At 33.7% G+C, this 16320-nt stretch overlaps 3 protein-coding genes across 4 annotated transcripts; all 3 read left to right on the top strand.

Annotated features, from left to right (window-relative positions):
* The first annotated feature begins 1121 nt into the window (after nucleotides 1-1121).
* Nucleotides 1122-3818, top strand: LOC133309573 (uncharacterized). Its single transcript, XM_061510357.1, has 4 exons — nucleotides 1122-1280; nucleotides 1687-1809; nucleotides 3002-3104; nucleotides 3189-3818. Exons 1-4 carry the CDS (start codon nucleotides 1186-1188, stop codon nucleotides 3420-3422), a joined length of 555 nt encoding a protein of 184 aa, XP_061366341.1. The 5' UTR covers nucleotides 1122-1185; the 3' UTR covers nucleotides 3423-3818.
* Nucleotides 3819-5322: 1504 nt separating this feature from the next.
* Nucleotides 5323-7261, top strand: LOC133309576 (uncharacterized). The gene has a single exon (XM_061510361.1). The coding sequence runs from the start codon at nucleotides 5577-5579 to the stop codon at nucleotides 7068-7070; it is 1494 nt and encodes a 497-aa protein (XP_061366345.1). The 5' UTR covers nucleotides 5323-5576; the 3' UTR covers nucleotides 7071-7261.
* Nucleotides 7262-8525: 1264 nt separating this feature from the next.
* Nucleotides 8526-11393, top strand: LOC133309558 (aberrant root formation protein 4-like). Of its 2 annotated transcripts, XM_061510339.1 has the most exons (5): nucleotides 8526-8632; nucleotides 8732-8750; nucleotides 8890-8991; nucleotides 10995-11160; nucleotides 11271-11393. In XM_061510339.1, exons 3-5 carry the CDS (start codon nucleotides 8910-8912, stop codon nucleotides 11332-11334), a joined length of 312 nt encoding a protein of 103 aa, XP_061366323.1. In that variant the 5' UTR covers nucleotides 8526-8632; nucleotides 8732-8750; nucleotides 8890-8909; the 3' UTR covers nucleotides 11335-11393. The 2 variants fall into 2 exon arrangements, with proteins under 2 accessions (XP_061366323.1, XP_061366322.1); XM_061510338.1 differs by lacking the exons at nucleotides 8526-8632; nucleotides 8732-8750 and having other exon boundaries at nucleotides 8763-8991.
* Nucleotides 11394-16320: the final 4927 nt, after the last annotated feature.

Below are 16320 nucleotides of genomic sequence, written 5' to 3'. Positions count from 1 at the left end.
ATTATTCAACACGCTTGAGGAAATTGGTTCCCTTGAAATATTTAAGAAGATTATTGACAAAGCAAGCATGTAGCTGATCTTCATTTGCATAAAATGGTAGTGATATGCAGGCAATACAGTCATGTAGTAAAAATGTTGAACTAAACTACTGTGGAAGGACTTTATGCATAATTGCAAAACTCCACATTTAAGATTTTTTTCCTGCTTTAATAATTTAATATCAAATTTTTTATGTCACCATTTAAACCTTAGCATAAATTATTTTCCAACAAATTTTTTTTTTTGGATAAAAAAAATTTCTTACTTGTAATTTTTAAATTGTTTTCTTATAGAATTTGTAGGTTGCAATGTGGTTTAATTCGAATCATCTATGTCAACAGATTAACTGCTTGATAGTTTTCTCAGCTTAGGGTTTGATGTATTAAGATTTATATTTTAATTTATACTTTTTAAGATTATAATTATGTATTTTTCATATAATCTTAAATAACTTTTTAAATATTTTATCTCTTTTAATTCATTTTTAATACTTTATATAGGAATATCTCTGTGTCAGATATTACTTCTTGCCACGGCTACAAAAAAGTAATGCCCTTATATTATACGCAAAGTAATTATTCTAATATTTAGCATTTTAAAAATAGGAAAGGATATTGTAACAATCAAGTTGTGTTATTACCATGTTACTATCAATTAATCTCATCATTATATCGATTATGTTGATCCAATCGTTATACTTATTTCAATCTTTGTATGATTATGATTTTCCAAATTTAAAGTGAAAGCATTAAATATGAGAAATCATAACCATACAAAGTATTAAATTTGAGAAATTATGACCATACAAAGATAGAAATAAATATAACCGTTGGATCAACATAATCGATCTAACGGTGAAATTGATTGGTAGTAACATGGTACTAACACAACTTGGTTGTTACAATATACTTCCCCTTTAATAATTAGATTAATTTACCAAAAAAAAAAAAAATTTAGATCAACTAAAATTTAAGCCGAACCGGTGAAGATAGGAAATGCCCTCAAGCCGGTTTACAAAAAAAAAAACCGGGTCTAAACATAGAGGAATTTTTCCCTTGTGATGTGTTTTGAGATGAATTTTGTGACTTTTTGACCCTTCTAGCTAGAAAGAGAGAGAGAAGGAAGAAGGAAGAAGAAGCATAAACGATGTTGTTTACGAGAGGAGATTTGCTTTCTCGAACCAGAAAGCTCGTTAAGGGTTTGGCAAAGTCCGAACCAGTGTGGCTCAAAGCCATGGAACAGTTTGTCTCCTAATCTTTCATCTTTGCACCCACTTTCAGATCCAATCACTGCCTTTTCCTTTTGATTTTAGTTTTTTTCTTGTGCCCTTTGGTAATTCCCATCTGGGTTTTTATTAGTGACGCCTCTTTTCCTCCAAAATGGTATCTTTTATACAATGTTTGTTTTATTTCATTTTTTAATCACCCTAATGATTATGGTGCTTGTGGTGTTTATTTTTCCAGTCTTGGTCTACACTGCACTTTCTGAGTTTGATGATTTTAGGAATTTTTGGGATGCCATGTGTTTGCCACTGAATTTTTATTCTGAACATTTATTTAAGCATAGTGTTTAATCTTTTTGTGGCCTTTGATTTTTTTCAGAAGGGTGAAAATGTTCCTAATATTTTCTTTTGACTGTGTTTACCAGAGCGCCTCCTGCAACATTTCCTCGAGCTGAGGCAAAAATTCAGACTATCACTCTTCCTGAGGATGTTTATGTGAAGAAGTTTTATAAAAAATACCCGGATTCCAAATACCATGATGCCATCAAGTATGAACCTTTTTCCTTTCTTTGTAGTTTTTCCATTTGCAGTGTTCAGGCATCTAATCCTTATTTTTGTATTGCTGTATGATGTGCTATCTTCTTATGAGTTTCGTTTCTATATGTTGATATGATGTGGTCACGAGGGAAATTTGTAGTTGATATTTTAATTTTTTATTCATGAATGGGGAAATGTTAGCTTTCAAGTTCCAATTTGATTCCTGGTACAATAGTGATAAATAACTTCTGTGCGTCTTTTCTAACTATAGTGCTTTTGGATGGGATTTTTTAGATTGAGTCCTGCTGTTTAGCTCGATTGTTTGTCTGAATTTCTAAGTAAGCACATAAACTGCTTAGTTAACGTCCAAAACATTTGTTTGAAAATTTGAGTTCTAATGTGATTGTACCCCTTGTTCTCAATACTGATCATTTCATGATCACGACCAATGTTTATTTTGTTGATTGAGAGGTTATGTTAGCCTTTTGAGTTACACAAATATGTTTATGCAACAGACCCATCACATTGTTTTTTAAGAGCATTTGGAATTTGGTTATGTTCTCTAGTAATAATGAAGATTTCTCATCTGGAGCTACTTTTTGAGTGGATTCAAGTGTATAGTCTGAGTTCTTTTCCGTCAAAACAGTGGAAAATAGCGTAGTTTTCTCTCATTCTCTTTCTTCAATTTGGTTGACTTGCCCTTTCAGGGGGTGGACTGAGTTCCTAAATATGGAACTACTCATGTCATGAGCTGTCAACCAATAACCATTTTTTCAACTTCTCACTTGGACTGTGAAAGAGCGTATGTCTGCATCCCTGTTTCTGTTATCTGATGATAATTCTTTGCTTTCTTATATGTTTTTTTAATTGTTGTGAGGCTCTAAAATGTTCTTTTCCAACAAAGGGTATGATTCACTTGGTTTCTTAAAATTCATTTTGAGTTTTATGTTTGTATTATATATGCTGCTCGATAAAAAAATATATTAATATATACTGGTTCTATCAATTTGCTAAGAGTTCTTCAATGGAATAGTTGTTTCTAATTGTAATTGATGTCAGATACATATTAGATGCAAAGAGTAAGGTAAGTTTTTCTAAGTTGCCTCCATTTGTGTAAGGAGAACTCTTAAATAAGCGCTAACTCCATTTGAAGCATCAAATGCATTAGTCACTTATTCATACCTTTGTTTAATGTTTTAACAGGATTTGTGCTTTTGATCCCCCTCCATCTCGTATATATGGCTTGAGAGTTCTTGAATTGAAAGAGCAGGGCGTCAGTGAGGAACAAGCAATGGCCGTTGCCGATGTAAGTAACCTGAATTGGTTTCATTTCTGATATTTGTTTTCTCTCTTGTCCTCTAATAATCACTTGGATTTTTTTGTTTCCTAGATGGAATATGTGGCAGAGAAGAAGGCAAAGAAGAAAGCATATGCCCGTTTGAAGCAAATTGCACGTCTTCAAGGAAAGAGACTTCCTCCAAACCCATATCCTAGTCCTATCAAGGAGATACAAGCTGAGGAGAGGAAATACGTTCGTGATCGTTTCTTCAATCCGAAGATACTTGAACTTGTGAAACAAAGAAAAGCCGAGTCAATGGAGAGATTCAGAGGGGGTGATTGGTGACATTTATAGGGGCAAAGTTACAATAAATGGAAACTTTGGCTCTTGAACAAATGGGATTTGACAATAATATGTGCCAGTCAGCCACTGAAAAGTGCGTACTTCTGCTCTGATATTAGATGAAGTTTTTATTTGTCGTATTAGATCAAATGCACTTGAAAGTTTTACCAAAATTTCATGGCAGTGTCGTTTGTTCCAGGCTACTATGTAGGTTTGTTTGTTAGTTGCTAGTGCTTGCGTTTAGCTGATATCTTGTGTTTAGCTCTCTATTTTGTTGTCAATTTGTTCATTAACCGGTCTTTTATGGAGTCTCTTTGCATATGCCATTATGAAAATGTTCCCTGATAACATACATACAGATAGGTATTACTTGCTGCAAAGGGTTTGATAGTATGTGTAGCCCCAATTTTGATAACAAATTTTGCCACCACTTTTGGAGTTTGAAAAACCTTAAACTATTAACAATGGATTTCTTATTGTAAATCTGCTATAATTTTGTTGTCGCCGTCTTTATATGTTATCCTACTTGCAACAAAGTGAGGATAGATCCTCCCAAATATTTAGAAGCACGGCTTCTTCCAGTGGACGAAATTTGCATTGTTTGATTAGTTAAGGTTTTTTGAAGAATTTTCTTTCTGTAGTTGCTTTAATTGTTTATTGATCTGTCGATACAATTCGTGGAGAATATCTTTAGCGCTATGGATGCACCGAGTTTTCGGTGTATCTTCTGCTCAGGATGTGATAAGTGTCTTACTTTTGTTAAATCATTAATAAATAATTTATTTTAAAATTAGGTGAGAAAGTAATTTAATAAAAAGTAAGACATGTGAATGATTTGATAAAACCGAAAATTCTATACATTCATAGTACCATATTAAACAGGTCAGAGTTTTAAATTAGCATGATTTTTGAAATAATGAATATTACTGTGTGCGTGAAAACTTATAAAGGATGATTTAAGTAGTAGCCAAACTTGAGGTCAGTGATTGAATAACTCATACAATATTAGAATTTCTAGCATGTACAAAAACACTTAAGACAGAGATATTCTTAATAATGGTAAAGTACAATCTGAGGAAAGATAGAACAGCAGAAGGGAATGAATGATACTAACTTAAGATTGGTTAGCTTTAATGTTCCAGATACATTCCTTTCTTCGAACGACAGCAATACAATTTTTTTTATCTTCTTCGAACCTGTGATGCTTACGCTGTTAAAAAGAAATATTATATTACGAAAAGATTATAAAAGAATTACTATAATATGTAAAGATTATTCTTTAGTGGTCACTTTCACTGTACTGGTTTCAAAAAGGTTTAGACTTTAGACTTGAGCAAAATCAAACGAAAAGAAGCTAACGGAAATTATTGGATTTATATATATATGTCAGTCTCTTTCTTCAAACTTATTAATTATTATCCTTTCTGATCCGATTAATATTAGGTGAATACTTAGATCCTTGTGTGTTTCGAAGTTTTCTTTTTTAATGAAAATATAACACGATTATATTCCAACAATGAAAACTTTCAAGGAAAAGATAAAATGGTTAAAAAATGATAAACATGTTATATTTTTATCAAAAAATAATACTACAATCATTTAATAAACTTCATTTAAGTTTTTAGACTTAATATATTTACTGATAGCATAAATTACGGCACGCAAATTTGTATCCTAAAATCAACAATAAAGCCATTTAAACATGATTTGAATTCGTGTGCAAAATTGGATCATCTTTGAGAGTGACATTTTCCTTGCAAGTTAGTTATAATCTCTTGCGTGGAAAGTGGAAGGAAACCCATCTTCTGATCCAACAGAAAAGAAATAAAAAAAATCCTTCTTTCATAGGGTAAATAGGCCACCACCATGCTTTGACAGCAGCACCGGCCACACCCAATTTTTTTTTCAGAGATTACAATCTGCAAAGGTTAAAAAAGACAAACAGAGACTCCTCTAATCACATTTCTTTTCCACCCTTTTAGTGAAATTTGCACCACAAAAACACCCACACACATCTCTTTGGTCTCATTCGAATTCCCATCTTCTAATTCATTTTTTTTTTCTGCTGTCACCGTTCATTCAATTGGTCCTCAAACACGTATGCATCATCAGCATTAAGCAGCCCCACATCGCCGAGTCACTACTCATTCCACAGCCATGGATGCAGCATCATCATCATCAATGGCACTTCCACCATTGAAACCCAACATTGCCCGTTCAAAAGTTTCCAATTTCCGACGTTTGACCACCCCAACAAACTTAATTCGACCGTGGGTATCTTCCCCCAAACCCAACACCCTCACTCTGGTGTCCACAAACTCTGCCCTCACCACAAAGTTCCCATCTTTCTTGCGTTGCTCCACAAAACCAGACACCAGCGCCAACAGTGAGACACACAGCACGCCAAACGATGAACCCGATTCCGTTTCCAAGTGCCACAAGGCATCGGAATCAGATGCGGCATGTGAAGGAGCGTTTTCTTCTCCACCACCTTCACAGCCATCTTCTTCTTCTTCTTCTTCTTTGAGAGGGTTGGTGTTTGATTTGGGTCCTTCAAACTCGTGGGACAGTGCGGATATTGGATCGCCAGTGGTGAAGAGGTTTCTCAGTGATGAAGAAGAGAGATGGTATATGTGGTATCATGGAAGGCCTAATGGGAAACCATCTTCTGATTTGATAGGGTTAGCTATTTCGAGCAATGGGGTTCATTGGGAGCGTGGGGGAGGGCCTGCTGGGTCGAGTTCTGATGTGGGTTTTGTGATGAATTGTGGTAAGGATTGGTGGGCTTTTGATACTGATGGCATTAGGCCTTCTGAGATGGTAATCATGTCTAGTTATAGGGTTAGAGCTTCCACTGCTGTTTACTGGCTTTACTACACTGGCTACAGCTCTGAGAAGGTAGAGTTTTCTGATCATTCTTTGGAGTTCAGTTTGGAGAATCCAGATAGGTGTTTCATCAAAGATGGTGTGAATCATGAGAATTGTGGTAATGGGAAAGTTTTCAAGTCCTTGCCTGGTTTGGCTATTAGTCAAGATGGGAGGCATTGGGCTAGGATTGAAGGAGAGCATCACAGTGGAGCATTGTTTGATGTTGGTTCTGAGAAGGAGTGGGATTCTTTGTTTATTTCTTCTCCACATGTTGTTTACCATGAGAATGGTGACCTCAGGATGTATTATCATTCATTTGATGTGGAAAAAGGGCACTTTGCTATTGGGATTGCTAGGTCGAGGGATGGAATCAAGTGGGTCAAGTTGGGAAAAATAATGGGGGGAGGAAAAGCTGGTTCTTTTGATGAGTTTGGAGCAGTAAACCCATGTGTGAGGAGGAACCGGAGTGATGGGAACTATATGATGGCATATGAAGGTGTTGCCGCAGATGGGAGGAGGAGCATTGGTATGGCTATTTCTCCTGATGGACTGAAGGAATGGGTGAGGCTTCAAGATGAGGGGATTTTGAAGCTATCAGACAAAGGTTGCTGGGATGATAAGGATGTTGGATCCCCATGTCTGGTTCATATGGATACAGAAGAAAATGAGTGGAGGTTGTATTATAGAGGTGTTGGAAATGGAGGAAGAGTTGGAATAGGTATGGCAGTTTCTGAAGGGAGGGATGTTGGAAGTTTTAGAAGATGGATAGGTTTTCATGTATGAGCTAGGTGTATGCCATGTTCTGTTATCAATTATTTAAAATTTTAAACAAAGACTAGATACAATGTCTACATTCTTTATGAATTGATTTTTTTTGCTGTTTGAGTTAAGTAGTTTTGTATTTATCCTAATGGCCAAGTAATACACTTTCTTGTACAGTGAGGTTTTGAACTTGTCCCGATTTTTATTTCCCATTTTAGCTGCTTTTGTGTGTATGTTGAGTGCTATGTACATATTTCTTTTACATTCAATGAATTTTTTTCTAAGGCTACTAAATAGAAATATAATACCAAGTATGGAGCTCGTTGAGTTCCATAAAGATTCATGTCATGCATGCTTAATGTTTGGTTGTTCCTTTTAATGGCCCTTCCAATCCCCCTGTAATATTGTTTCTGTTAATTCCCCTTTTAATGGCCCTCCTTTCGTTAATACTAATTTATGGCCTTCTTCACCTTTTCAATTATTGATTCCCACATTTCACACACTAAGTGGAGAGATGAAGCTTCCGTATTGGATTTTCTTAGAATATCATATAGATGGGGCTAGTGAAAGAAAGTATGAAATCAACCTTGTTCCACCAAAGACAGCGTGTTCAACACTCCGTCACCTCACCTCAGCAATAAGCAGAGTTCATGCTTCATTGATCTAAATCAGTTTTGACTAATGTCATTGTTGGAAATTTTGAATTTTGCATGATTTTACTGTTGTTCTCAACAGTGATCATTGATAATATTCTTTATTGTATTCTTGTTCTCAATAGAGAACTAAACTTTTTCCCATTAAGAAGATGAAAGAAGTTTCATTCTCTCTCTTTCTCTGTTTCCTTTTTCATGAACTCGAGCTTTTTGGGGGTGGATTGAGTTCTTCAACGTGGAGCTAATTCTGTTACAAGTTCTCATTTCCACTGTGAAAAAGTATATGTCTGTATCTTTTTTCTGCTCTCTGATGATTATGTACGTATATGTTTCTCTGATGGTTGTGATGTTCGCAAGTGGTCTTTTTCCAACAAATAGGTAATAAGTTACTTAATTGGTTTCTTAAAATTCCTTTCGAGTTATATGTTAATATTAAAACATGCTGCTGTTATCAATTTGCTATGAATTCCTCAAGGGATTAGTTGGCACTAATTTATGGGAGTTATTTATTGCTTGCAAAGAGGTGAAGTTAAATTTTTAGTTCCTTCCATTTGTGTAATGAGAACTTCTAACTAAAGCCCAGCCCTCTCTGCAAGTTCAGGGTAATTAAGAAACTAAAATATGAAATGCATTAGTCACATACATGCACTACAAAAAAGTATATCATTTGTGGAGGTTATTTATTGGAGGTCATTAGAACCTCCAAAAAAATAGACAAATTGTGGCATTTTTTGGGATCGCCACATTGTACTTTTATTTTAGTCAAATTATATAACTGTGACAAGTTTTGACCCCAAAACATTTATGAAATATTTTCATAATTTTGAATATTTTCTAAAAGTTATTTAACGACCGCTACAACTTTACCACTACAAAAAAAAAATGCGCGCCAAGATGTTTGCCAATGTTTAGGGAGATGATGCAGCAATGGTGAGTCTCTCATTTCATTTCCTTCTCCTTTGTTCAATTTCTCATTGTCGATGAACTTAACCTTCAATCTTTGTCTTCTTTCTTTCTTCCACCAAGAAGCTCGTCATCGACCCCAATGGTGAGTCTCTCATTTCCTTCTCCTCTCTCTCTGCTTTGTTCAATTTCTCATTGTCGATGAACTTAACCTGTAGTTTGTGGATTAGGGTTTTGCATTTTACAATTTTCAATTTTTATTTTATTTTTTTCCTTTGCTACAGCGGTTGAAGGATAGATTATTATGGTCACTGATGTGCATGAGGAAGTGCAAGAGGATGATAAACCTACATTTGAACCTCGATCGTCGCATTGGTTATGTCAAAGTAAGTGATAAACCCTTTTTCCATTCCTAATAATTGTATTATTACTATTATATTTATCCCAGTTATAAGAGGTTTATTGCATAATGCTTCTGGCTCTACACTTATAGGTAGCCATTGCTTACTACATTGTCACAAACTGATAATTTGATAATTAGTTGAAGTCAGGAATTAATCGCAATGCCTGTAATTGTAAAATGGCTTAAACTTTTCACTCTTCCTATTCAAAAAGCACCAGAGTCCCCCCCGCACCCTAATTTTATACCTTGACAAATAAATATATGATTGAACTACATGGTGCTCCTTCTCAAATTGGCTGATGAGAATGTCTGACTTACATGGTGCTACTTTTTTCTTTTTTTAAAAAAGAAAATCTGGAATTGTATTGTTGATGTCTTGTATTGCTGACTCACTTTGATGATTCCATTTTTTCTGTTGTGATTTCATTTCATGTTGGGCTTTATGTTGCTTGTCATGACTCACGGCATGAATTTTGTTTCACTGCATGGTTAATTATTGGCTCAAAACTGATACTTTCGGGGAACAAATGGTTGTTAATTTGTTTCTCATTGATGGAAAAGGATTTGGCTGCACTCTATCAATTTTTTTCCAAATTGATGGTGCTGTAATTATAAATCAATACTGTCTTGATTTTGAAAGGATGTAAAGGAAGAAAGATAGAATTCTTCCTAACCATGTGTAGGTTATTGTCGTTCCTTTTCTGTTTTTGTTTAGGATGGTATCTTTTACTCCTGTTTTCCCCTGTTATTTCTTTCATCTCATCTTATTTTATTAAAAATTGATAAGTCTCTTTTTTATAAACACAACTTTTTTATAAACACAACATCGATTGATGTTTTAATATCAGTTTCAGGAATGGCAAATTTGCTTTCAAAGATATTACATCACATTAGTCCTTCCTTTATCAGAGACATCAAATTGATTATATTCTAGACATCAAATTTTCTAAACCCAACGTAGGACTTTGAAGGATTATATTCTTTTTCTTGTTTCTTTCAGCATGTGAAACTCATAATTGGATTCTTGCTATGAACTTTATATTTGGTTATCTTTAACCTTAACTGTTCTTGGTTTGGTGTAAAGAGAAAGCACTTCTTATCCTCTCTCACCTTTACAATCCAAGCTCAGTTTGTTGTTCGCAGCCTGAGTTGCCTCGAATTTGTGATTATATTATGTTAATATTGAGAAAATTGAATACAATATTAATTTTATTTTAATTGGTTTATTGAGATTTATTGAAGGTCTTTATGTTTTGTTTTTTCACCACCCTTACTTGATAAGAAAATAATAGGATAAATTTGAAAGAGATGTTTTAAAAGGGATGGATATTGTCTATTAAAGTTTGATCACATGTCTAATTGAAGGATGAAGCTAGAGAAGCAATTTCTAACAAGACTGTGTGCTTTTGCTTCAGCATTTTGAACTATTCATATGTGTCTAACTTTATTGGGTTGAATATAGTGATTTGAATCTTGAGTTTAAGAGGACTTTAGCAAAACTGATGCGAGACAAAGTATTGTTTGGGTAAAGTGGTATGATAAGGGTGAGAAAGAATTATATTGCATTTTTTTTTTTTTTTCTGGTGAAAAAATTATATTGCTTTGGAACGACAATTGAAGTAGTTATTTGGATGTCTGGAAGATAAGAGAGCTTTGTCGAAATCTTATTTAAACCTTCAAATACAGTGAAGAATAAACAAGTCATATTTTAAGATTGGATTTTTATATCAAATTTCAAAAGAAAAAAAAAAAGATAAAAAAAATTCTTAAGGTAGCTTCAGCTTGATTTTAGATTGTCTATGCTCTTGTTAATGGGCTCAATTTTTTTTAACATAAAGACCAATGGAGCATTTGTCTTAGTATTTAAGCTATAATGTTCAAGTTGAAGGTATCTTTCTTGATGAAATGCAAAACCTAAATGCTCTATCAATGATTTGAAGCCACATTGCTTCAAAGTTTTCATTCATACTTATTTTTCCTTTTCAGTCTTTTTCTCCATTCAGAGGCGTCAGTTTGAGCAAGTAAAAGAAGCCGTTCCTATGATTCTTAATGTATTGAAGGCTGTGTCTTTGGAGTCAGATGAAGCAGACCTTGAGGGTGTATTTGACAGAGCTGTTCAGATTGCAAATTCTATATGTGAAGTTTGCAATAAGTTGGTTTTTCAATTTTAAAACAACTTATCTTTTTCTTTGCAAGGAAAACTTAAATTACTGATTTATTTTCAAGTTTTTGGCTGACATTTTTCTTTCACTTTTACAACAGGAGAGTGTTGCAAAGGAGAAGCTCCGAGATCTTCTTGGTCTATATGTCCTGCAGTGCTTGGTAGATTTCTCTGTATTGCATTAAAATTTTATAATTATTCTTATTTGTAATTCTTTCCCAAACTACTTTTTAGTAAATTCATTACTTATATAATATGATTTTATTTACTTTTTAGTAATTTTTTTTTATTTCTTTTGGTTTTAGGTCATTGAATTAATTATTGGATCAATGTGACTTGAATAAATGATGGGGCCCGCTCCTAAGCCTATATGTGTTAAACTTTCTATTCTCACTTATTGGGGGTCTAAAGCCTCCACAAAATGCAATTATATTGTGGAGGTTAATGAACTCCAAAAAGTGTAACATATTGTGGGGTCTGTAATCTCAAGAAAAATGCTTCAACAAATTGTGGCGTTGCACACAAAAATGACAAAAATTATGTTGCGGCGCATGCGATAGTGACGTTTTCTATGAATGCCACAAATATATATAGTCGGACCCTCACAATTTGCAAATATAACCTCCACAAAATACTTGAATTTTTGTAGTGATGTCTAATCAGTGGCGTAGCCACTTTAGTGCCTGTTGATACCTTGGCACTAGCTTACTTTTAATAAATTGTACTTACTATATATAATTAATTATAATTTAGTTATGGTTAAAATTACAATTTGGCACTACTTAAAAATTAAAATATTTTTTTGATATACAAATAGAAATTAAACACACAACTTAATACAAATTATCCAAATATTTCACCACTTCTTGTGACTTAATTAAAATATATTTACAAATTATCCAAGTCAGATCTCTGCTCTCTGTCTCTACTTTAGTCTAGCTACAAGTTACCCAAACAAACACGCAACTCGACAGGCACGTTGCTCGAAGGTCTTCTCGTTACAGCTAGAGGTGGCAAAGTGGGTGGCCCGCCCCACCCCGCCATCAACCCGCCAAAAAATGAGCCAGCCCGCCCCGCCCCGTCCCGTTTGGCGGGTTAGCCCGCCAGCCCGAACCTATTTTACACTGACCCGCCTCGGCCCGCCTATGCCCGCCATCAACCCGCCAAAAAATGAGCCCACCCCGCCCCGCTTTTGAGATGGGTTGAAAAACTCAACCCGCCCCGCCCCGTTTGACGGGCTTGGTCTGCCGAGCCGAGCCCGTTACAGCACGGAGGGAGATGCAAGAATGGGGGTTCATTTTGAAAGCTTTAAAAAAAAAAAGGTTGTCTGGTAGTGATGCTCAAAGGAAAAATATGAAGTTTGACTACTCGTGATGGTTTGATGGAGTTGCTTCCCCTCATCTCATCCTCTGGTAGTCTGGTAATTTTATTTTTATATTGTTTTTTTATTTTTTTTTATTTCGGTGAGCTACTGAGGATTATCAGATTATCTTTATTTTTTTGCATTTTCTTGATTTATTGTTATGTGGGTTCAAACGTTATGTACTTTTGTTGATGTCTTACTTGGTTTGTTTTATGAGTAAACCTATCATCATGTAACATAATCTAAAGCATTTTTCCTACTCAAACAAAAATCATGTGGGTCCCATACATATAATAAAAACAAAATAAAAAATGCTAGTGTGGAAACCAATGTGTGTGTAGATAAAAAAATTTATATCATGTTACATCATATTAGTTTTCCCCTTGTTTTATTTGTTTTATTGGTTCCAACGTTCCTACATGTTTTACTTGGTTTGTTTTACTTAGTTTACAAATTAGAGATAGTGGATTGTTAATATAAAAATCTGAAAGCTGAAAGCTCGCTTCAAATAACTGTAATTGTTTGTTAATATATATATATATATATATATATATATATATATATGACAAAATGATTTCTGCAGCTGCTGCACCTACAGCAAGCTAGGATACGGCACCGGATCCTGGGTTTTTTTTTTTTTTAAACGCTGTGGGGCCCACTTTTCTGTGTCAGCTGTAGATAACACTCTCTACGGCGACTGCAGAAATGATAAGCCCTATATATATATATATATATATATATATATATATATATATATATATATGTTTTTCCTAAAAAAACATATATATCTAAACATTTCTTAAGTTGATTGAGATAAGTTTATCTCCGGCCACCCCAAAACTACGTCGGTTTGTTTATTTATTTCCTTATATTAATTGATTCACCTTTGAATGGCTATGATTTCCTTTTTCTCTCTCTTCCTTTATCACCATTGATCCATCTTTGTACGGTTATGATTTAGTAGCAAGAGATAACATTGTCTCAAGCAGCTTGAGAAATGATAAGCCCTATATATATATATATATACACTCACCTTATATAGATGCTGCATTTTGTTTACCATGTTATCTTTTCTCTAAAAAGGTCGGCGGACGACAAGGTTGGGATGTATTCACAATCAAAGGTTTTAACAGTTGGCATAGAGTTCACACTGGAAAGTATTGTGCTTTTCTAAGTCACATGGGAGATGATCCTTGTTCACAACATACTAATGCACTCATCTCATGTGTAGACTTAATGAAATGAGTGCAAATTTAGATAAACATGCTAGAATTCATAGTAAATTTTTTTCTGATAAATTTAGATAATTATGATAAATATTTTAATATGTTAAAATTTTTGGCACCACCTAAAATTTATTCTTGGCTCCGCCACTGCGTCTAATGTTTCAACTGAATTTGTGCTTTTGATCCCCTTTCATCTACTGTGTTTGGCTTGAGGATTCTTGGTTTGAAAGACTTAGGGGGTTTATGAGGAACATCCAAACATTTAATAACTGTAGCCAATGTATCTAACCTGAGGTGGATCCTGAATATGTTATCTCTCTTCAATTTGTTTTTCCCTTTTGTACTCTAATAATCACTTGGATTTTTTTTGCTTCCTAGACCTAATATCTTGCAGAGAAAAAGGCAGAGAAGAAAGCGTTTTCCCGTTTGATGCAAATTGCACATTCACAAGGAAAGAGACCTCCCGCAAACTTGTATCCTTGTCTTATCAATGATATACAAACTAAGGAGAGGACACATGTTCTTGATCGTTTCTTCAATCATAAGATCCTCAAAATTCTAAAGCGAAACAAGATTGAAGAAATGAAGAGACTCAGAGGTGGTAAAAGTAAATATATTTTTTTTGTCAATTTTATCCAATAAATTACGGTCACATATTAAACCAAAATCAAATTTACTGTTAGCTAGATAAAATGAATCACTTTGTTTAGTTTATAAAATTTAGGAATCAATGATAACATACATTAAAAATTAGAGTTGAACTTGAGACTTTTTGGCTCTCTGCAAAGATCTCCGTCACAATTGTCCTTGAAGAAAAGGAACAAGTTTTTCAAAAAGATAGGAATATATATGTGGGGTGTGAGAAGCACCCCTTTAAGTGGGCTATACTGAAGTTTGAGGTCAGGAAGGATACATCTGAAGGGAAAGAATGGAACTAAAGATTGGTTCATGTTCCATATTTCCTTTCCTTGAGGGACAAGGATACCATTTCTTTATCTTCTTTCGGCTCTCTGCTATTTATGTGGTTAAAAATAAGGAAGGGAGGGGGTGGGGGATCTCATGTTGTTGCAGGAGGGTTGTTTTTTTCTACCAATATTTTTTTTAATAAATGTGGGCCTCACACAAAGTGTGTCTATAGCATGAAATACCTATCTTCAATGAGAAAATTGAAATCCTAAAAAGAATTATTATATTATGAAAAGATGATTCTTCAGTTAACACTGTCAGTCTCATAGTTTCTAAAAGGTTTGCATAAGAAAAACAGAAGCATATTGGGTTGAAAAAATTGTATATGGTTTTATGCACAGCGTCTTTGTACTAGGTTATAAATTACTTATGAGTGGATAAGTGGTAGAGTTTGAATTATTTAAAAATGGTTATAATTTTAAACTTATGTCTCGATAAATACAACCAAAAAATTAAAAAATAAATATGTAATTTAAAAATTATGTAATTAATAATAATATTATAATTAAGTAATAAAAAATACTGTATATGTCCACTTGAACAAAATCAAAGGGCAATAATAACAAACGAACATCAGATAAATAATGCAACGGTTTTGAAATTATTAGTGTCTTGGTACATAAATTTGTAAATGGTTTTAAGACAAGAAGTTTATTTTAGATTGTATAAAAGATTTACTTTTACGTTGGATTATAAATGGGTCAGACGGTCTAATATAAGTTATGGCTCAGCCTATATTAGGGAAATTTTTAATGTGTTTCAGGACCACCGTGATTCTTCCACTTAAAAATTGACATCTGTATTAAATTTTTTTTTATTCTCTCTCCTCTCTTCTCAACTTTTTCTTTCTTCCTCTCACCTCAGTCCCACCAAATATTTTTTGGTCCGGGACCATCGTAAGTTCGCTCCTATATTAGGTCAGACTCGACTTATCATATATAGTTAAATAGAAAAGGCTTAGACTTTTAAAAAAGCCTATTTAGAAAGCGAGTTACAGACTTATTTTATATGTTGGTCCTATAAGTCTACAAGTCGACTTATATCACATTATTTTAAATAAAATTATTATTTAAATAATTTTGAATAATAAAATAATAATATTTTAATTATTAAATGTCTAATAAGCTTAAACATGCTAATAGACATATGTCATGACTTTTTTTTTTTAAATATAGGTCAGACCAGACTTATAATTTGAACCTACACAAAACTAACAGATCAAGTCAAGCCTAAAGTATATTACATAGACATGACCTATTTAAGTTAAAGCCCAACCCAGTTAAGTCCATTTACACCTCTTCAGTTTTACGTATTCAATTATCAAAAGTATGAGCGAAAAAGTTATTTGATTGAGGGTGAAAGAGTATTTATCTCTCAAAGATATCAAAATGATGTAGTCAAAATGCTGAAATTTAGTTTTTAGAGGAAGCAATAAAAAAGTTATTTCAGATTGTATAAGAATAATCACAAATTACATTCATATCCAACCATGTTGCATTTGAATAAAAACAGTTTCTATATATATTATCCAAAATATTCGCCTCTTTGGATGGCTTTTTTTAGAAAGAAAAAAAAAGCACTTTTAAAAAAATATCT

The sequence above is a fragment of the Gastrolobium bilobum genome, unplaced genomic scaffold (genome assembly GCF_033153095.1).
Source record: "Gastrolobium bilobum isolate Gb01-03AN ecotype WA unplaced genomic scaffold, APGP_CSIRO_Gbil_v1 utg5190, whole genome shotgun sequence".
Taxonomy (NCBI): Eukaryota; Viridiplantae; Streptophyta; class Magnoliopsida; order Fabales; family Fabaceae; genus Gastrolobium; species Gastrolobium bilobum.
This window is presented reverse-complemented; position numbering and strand designations above follow the sequence as displayed.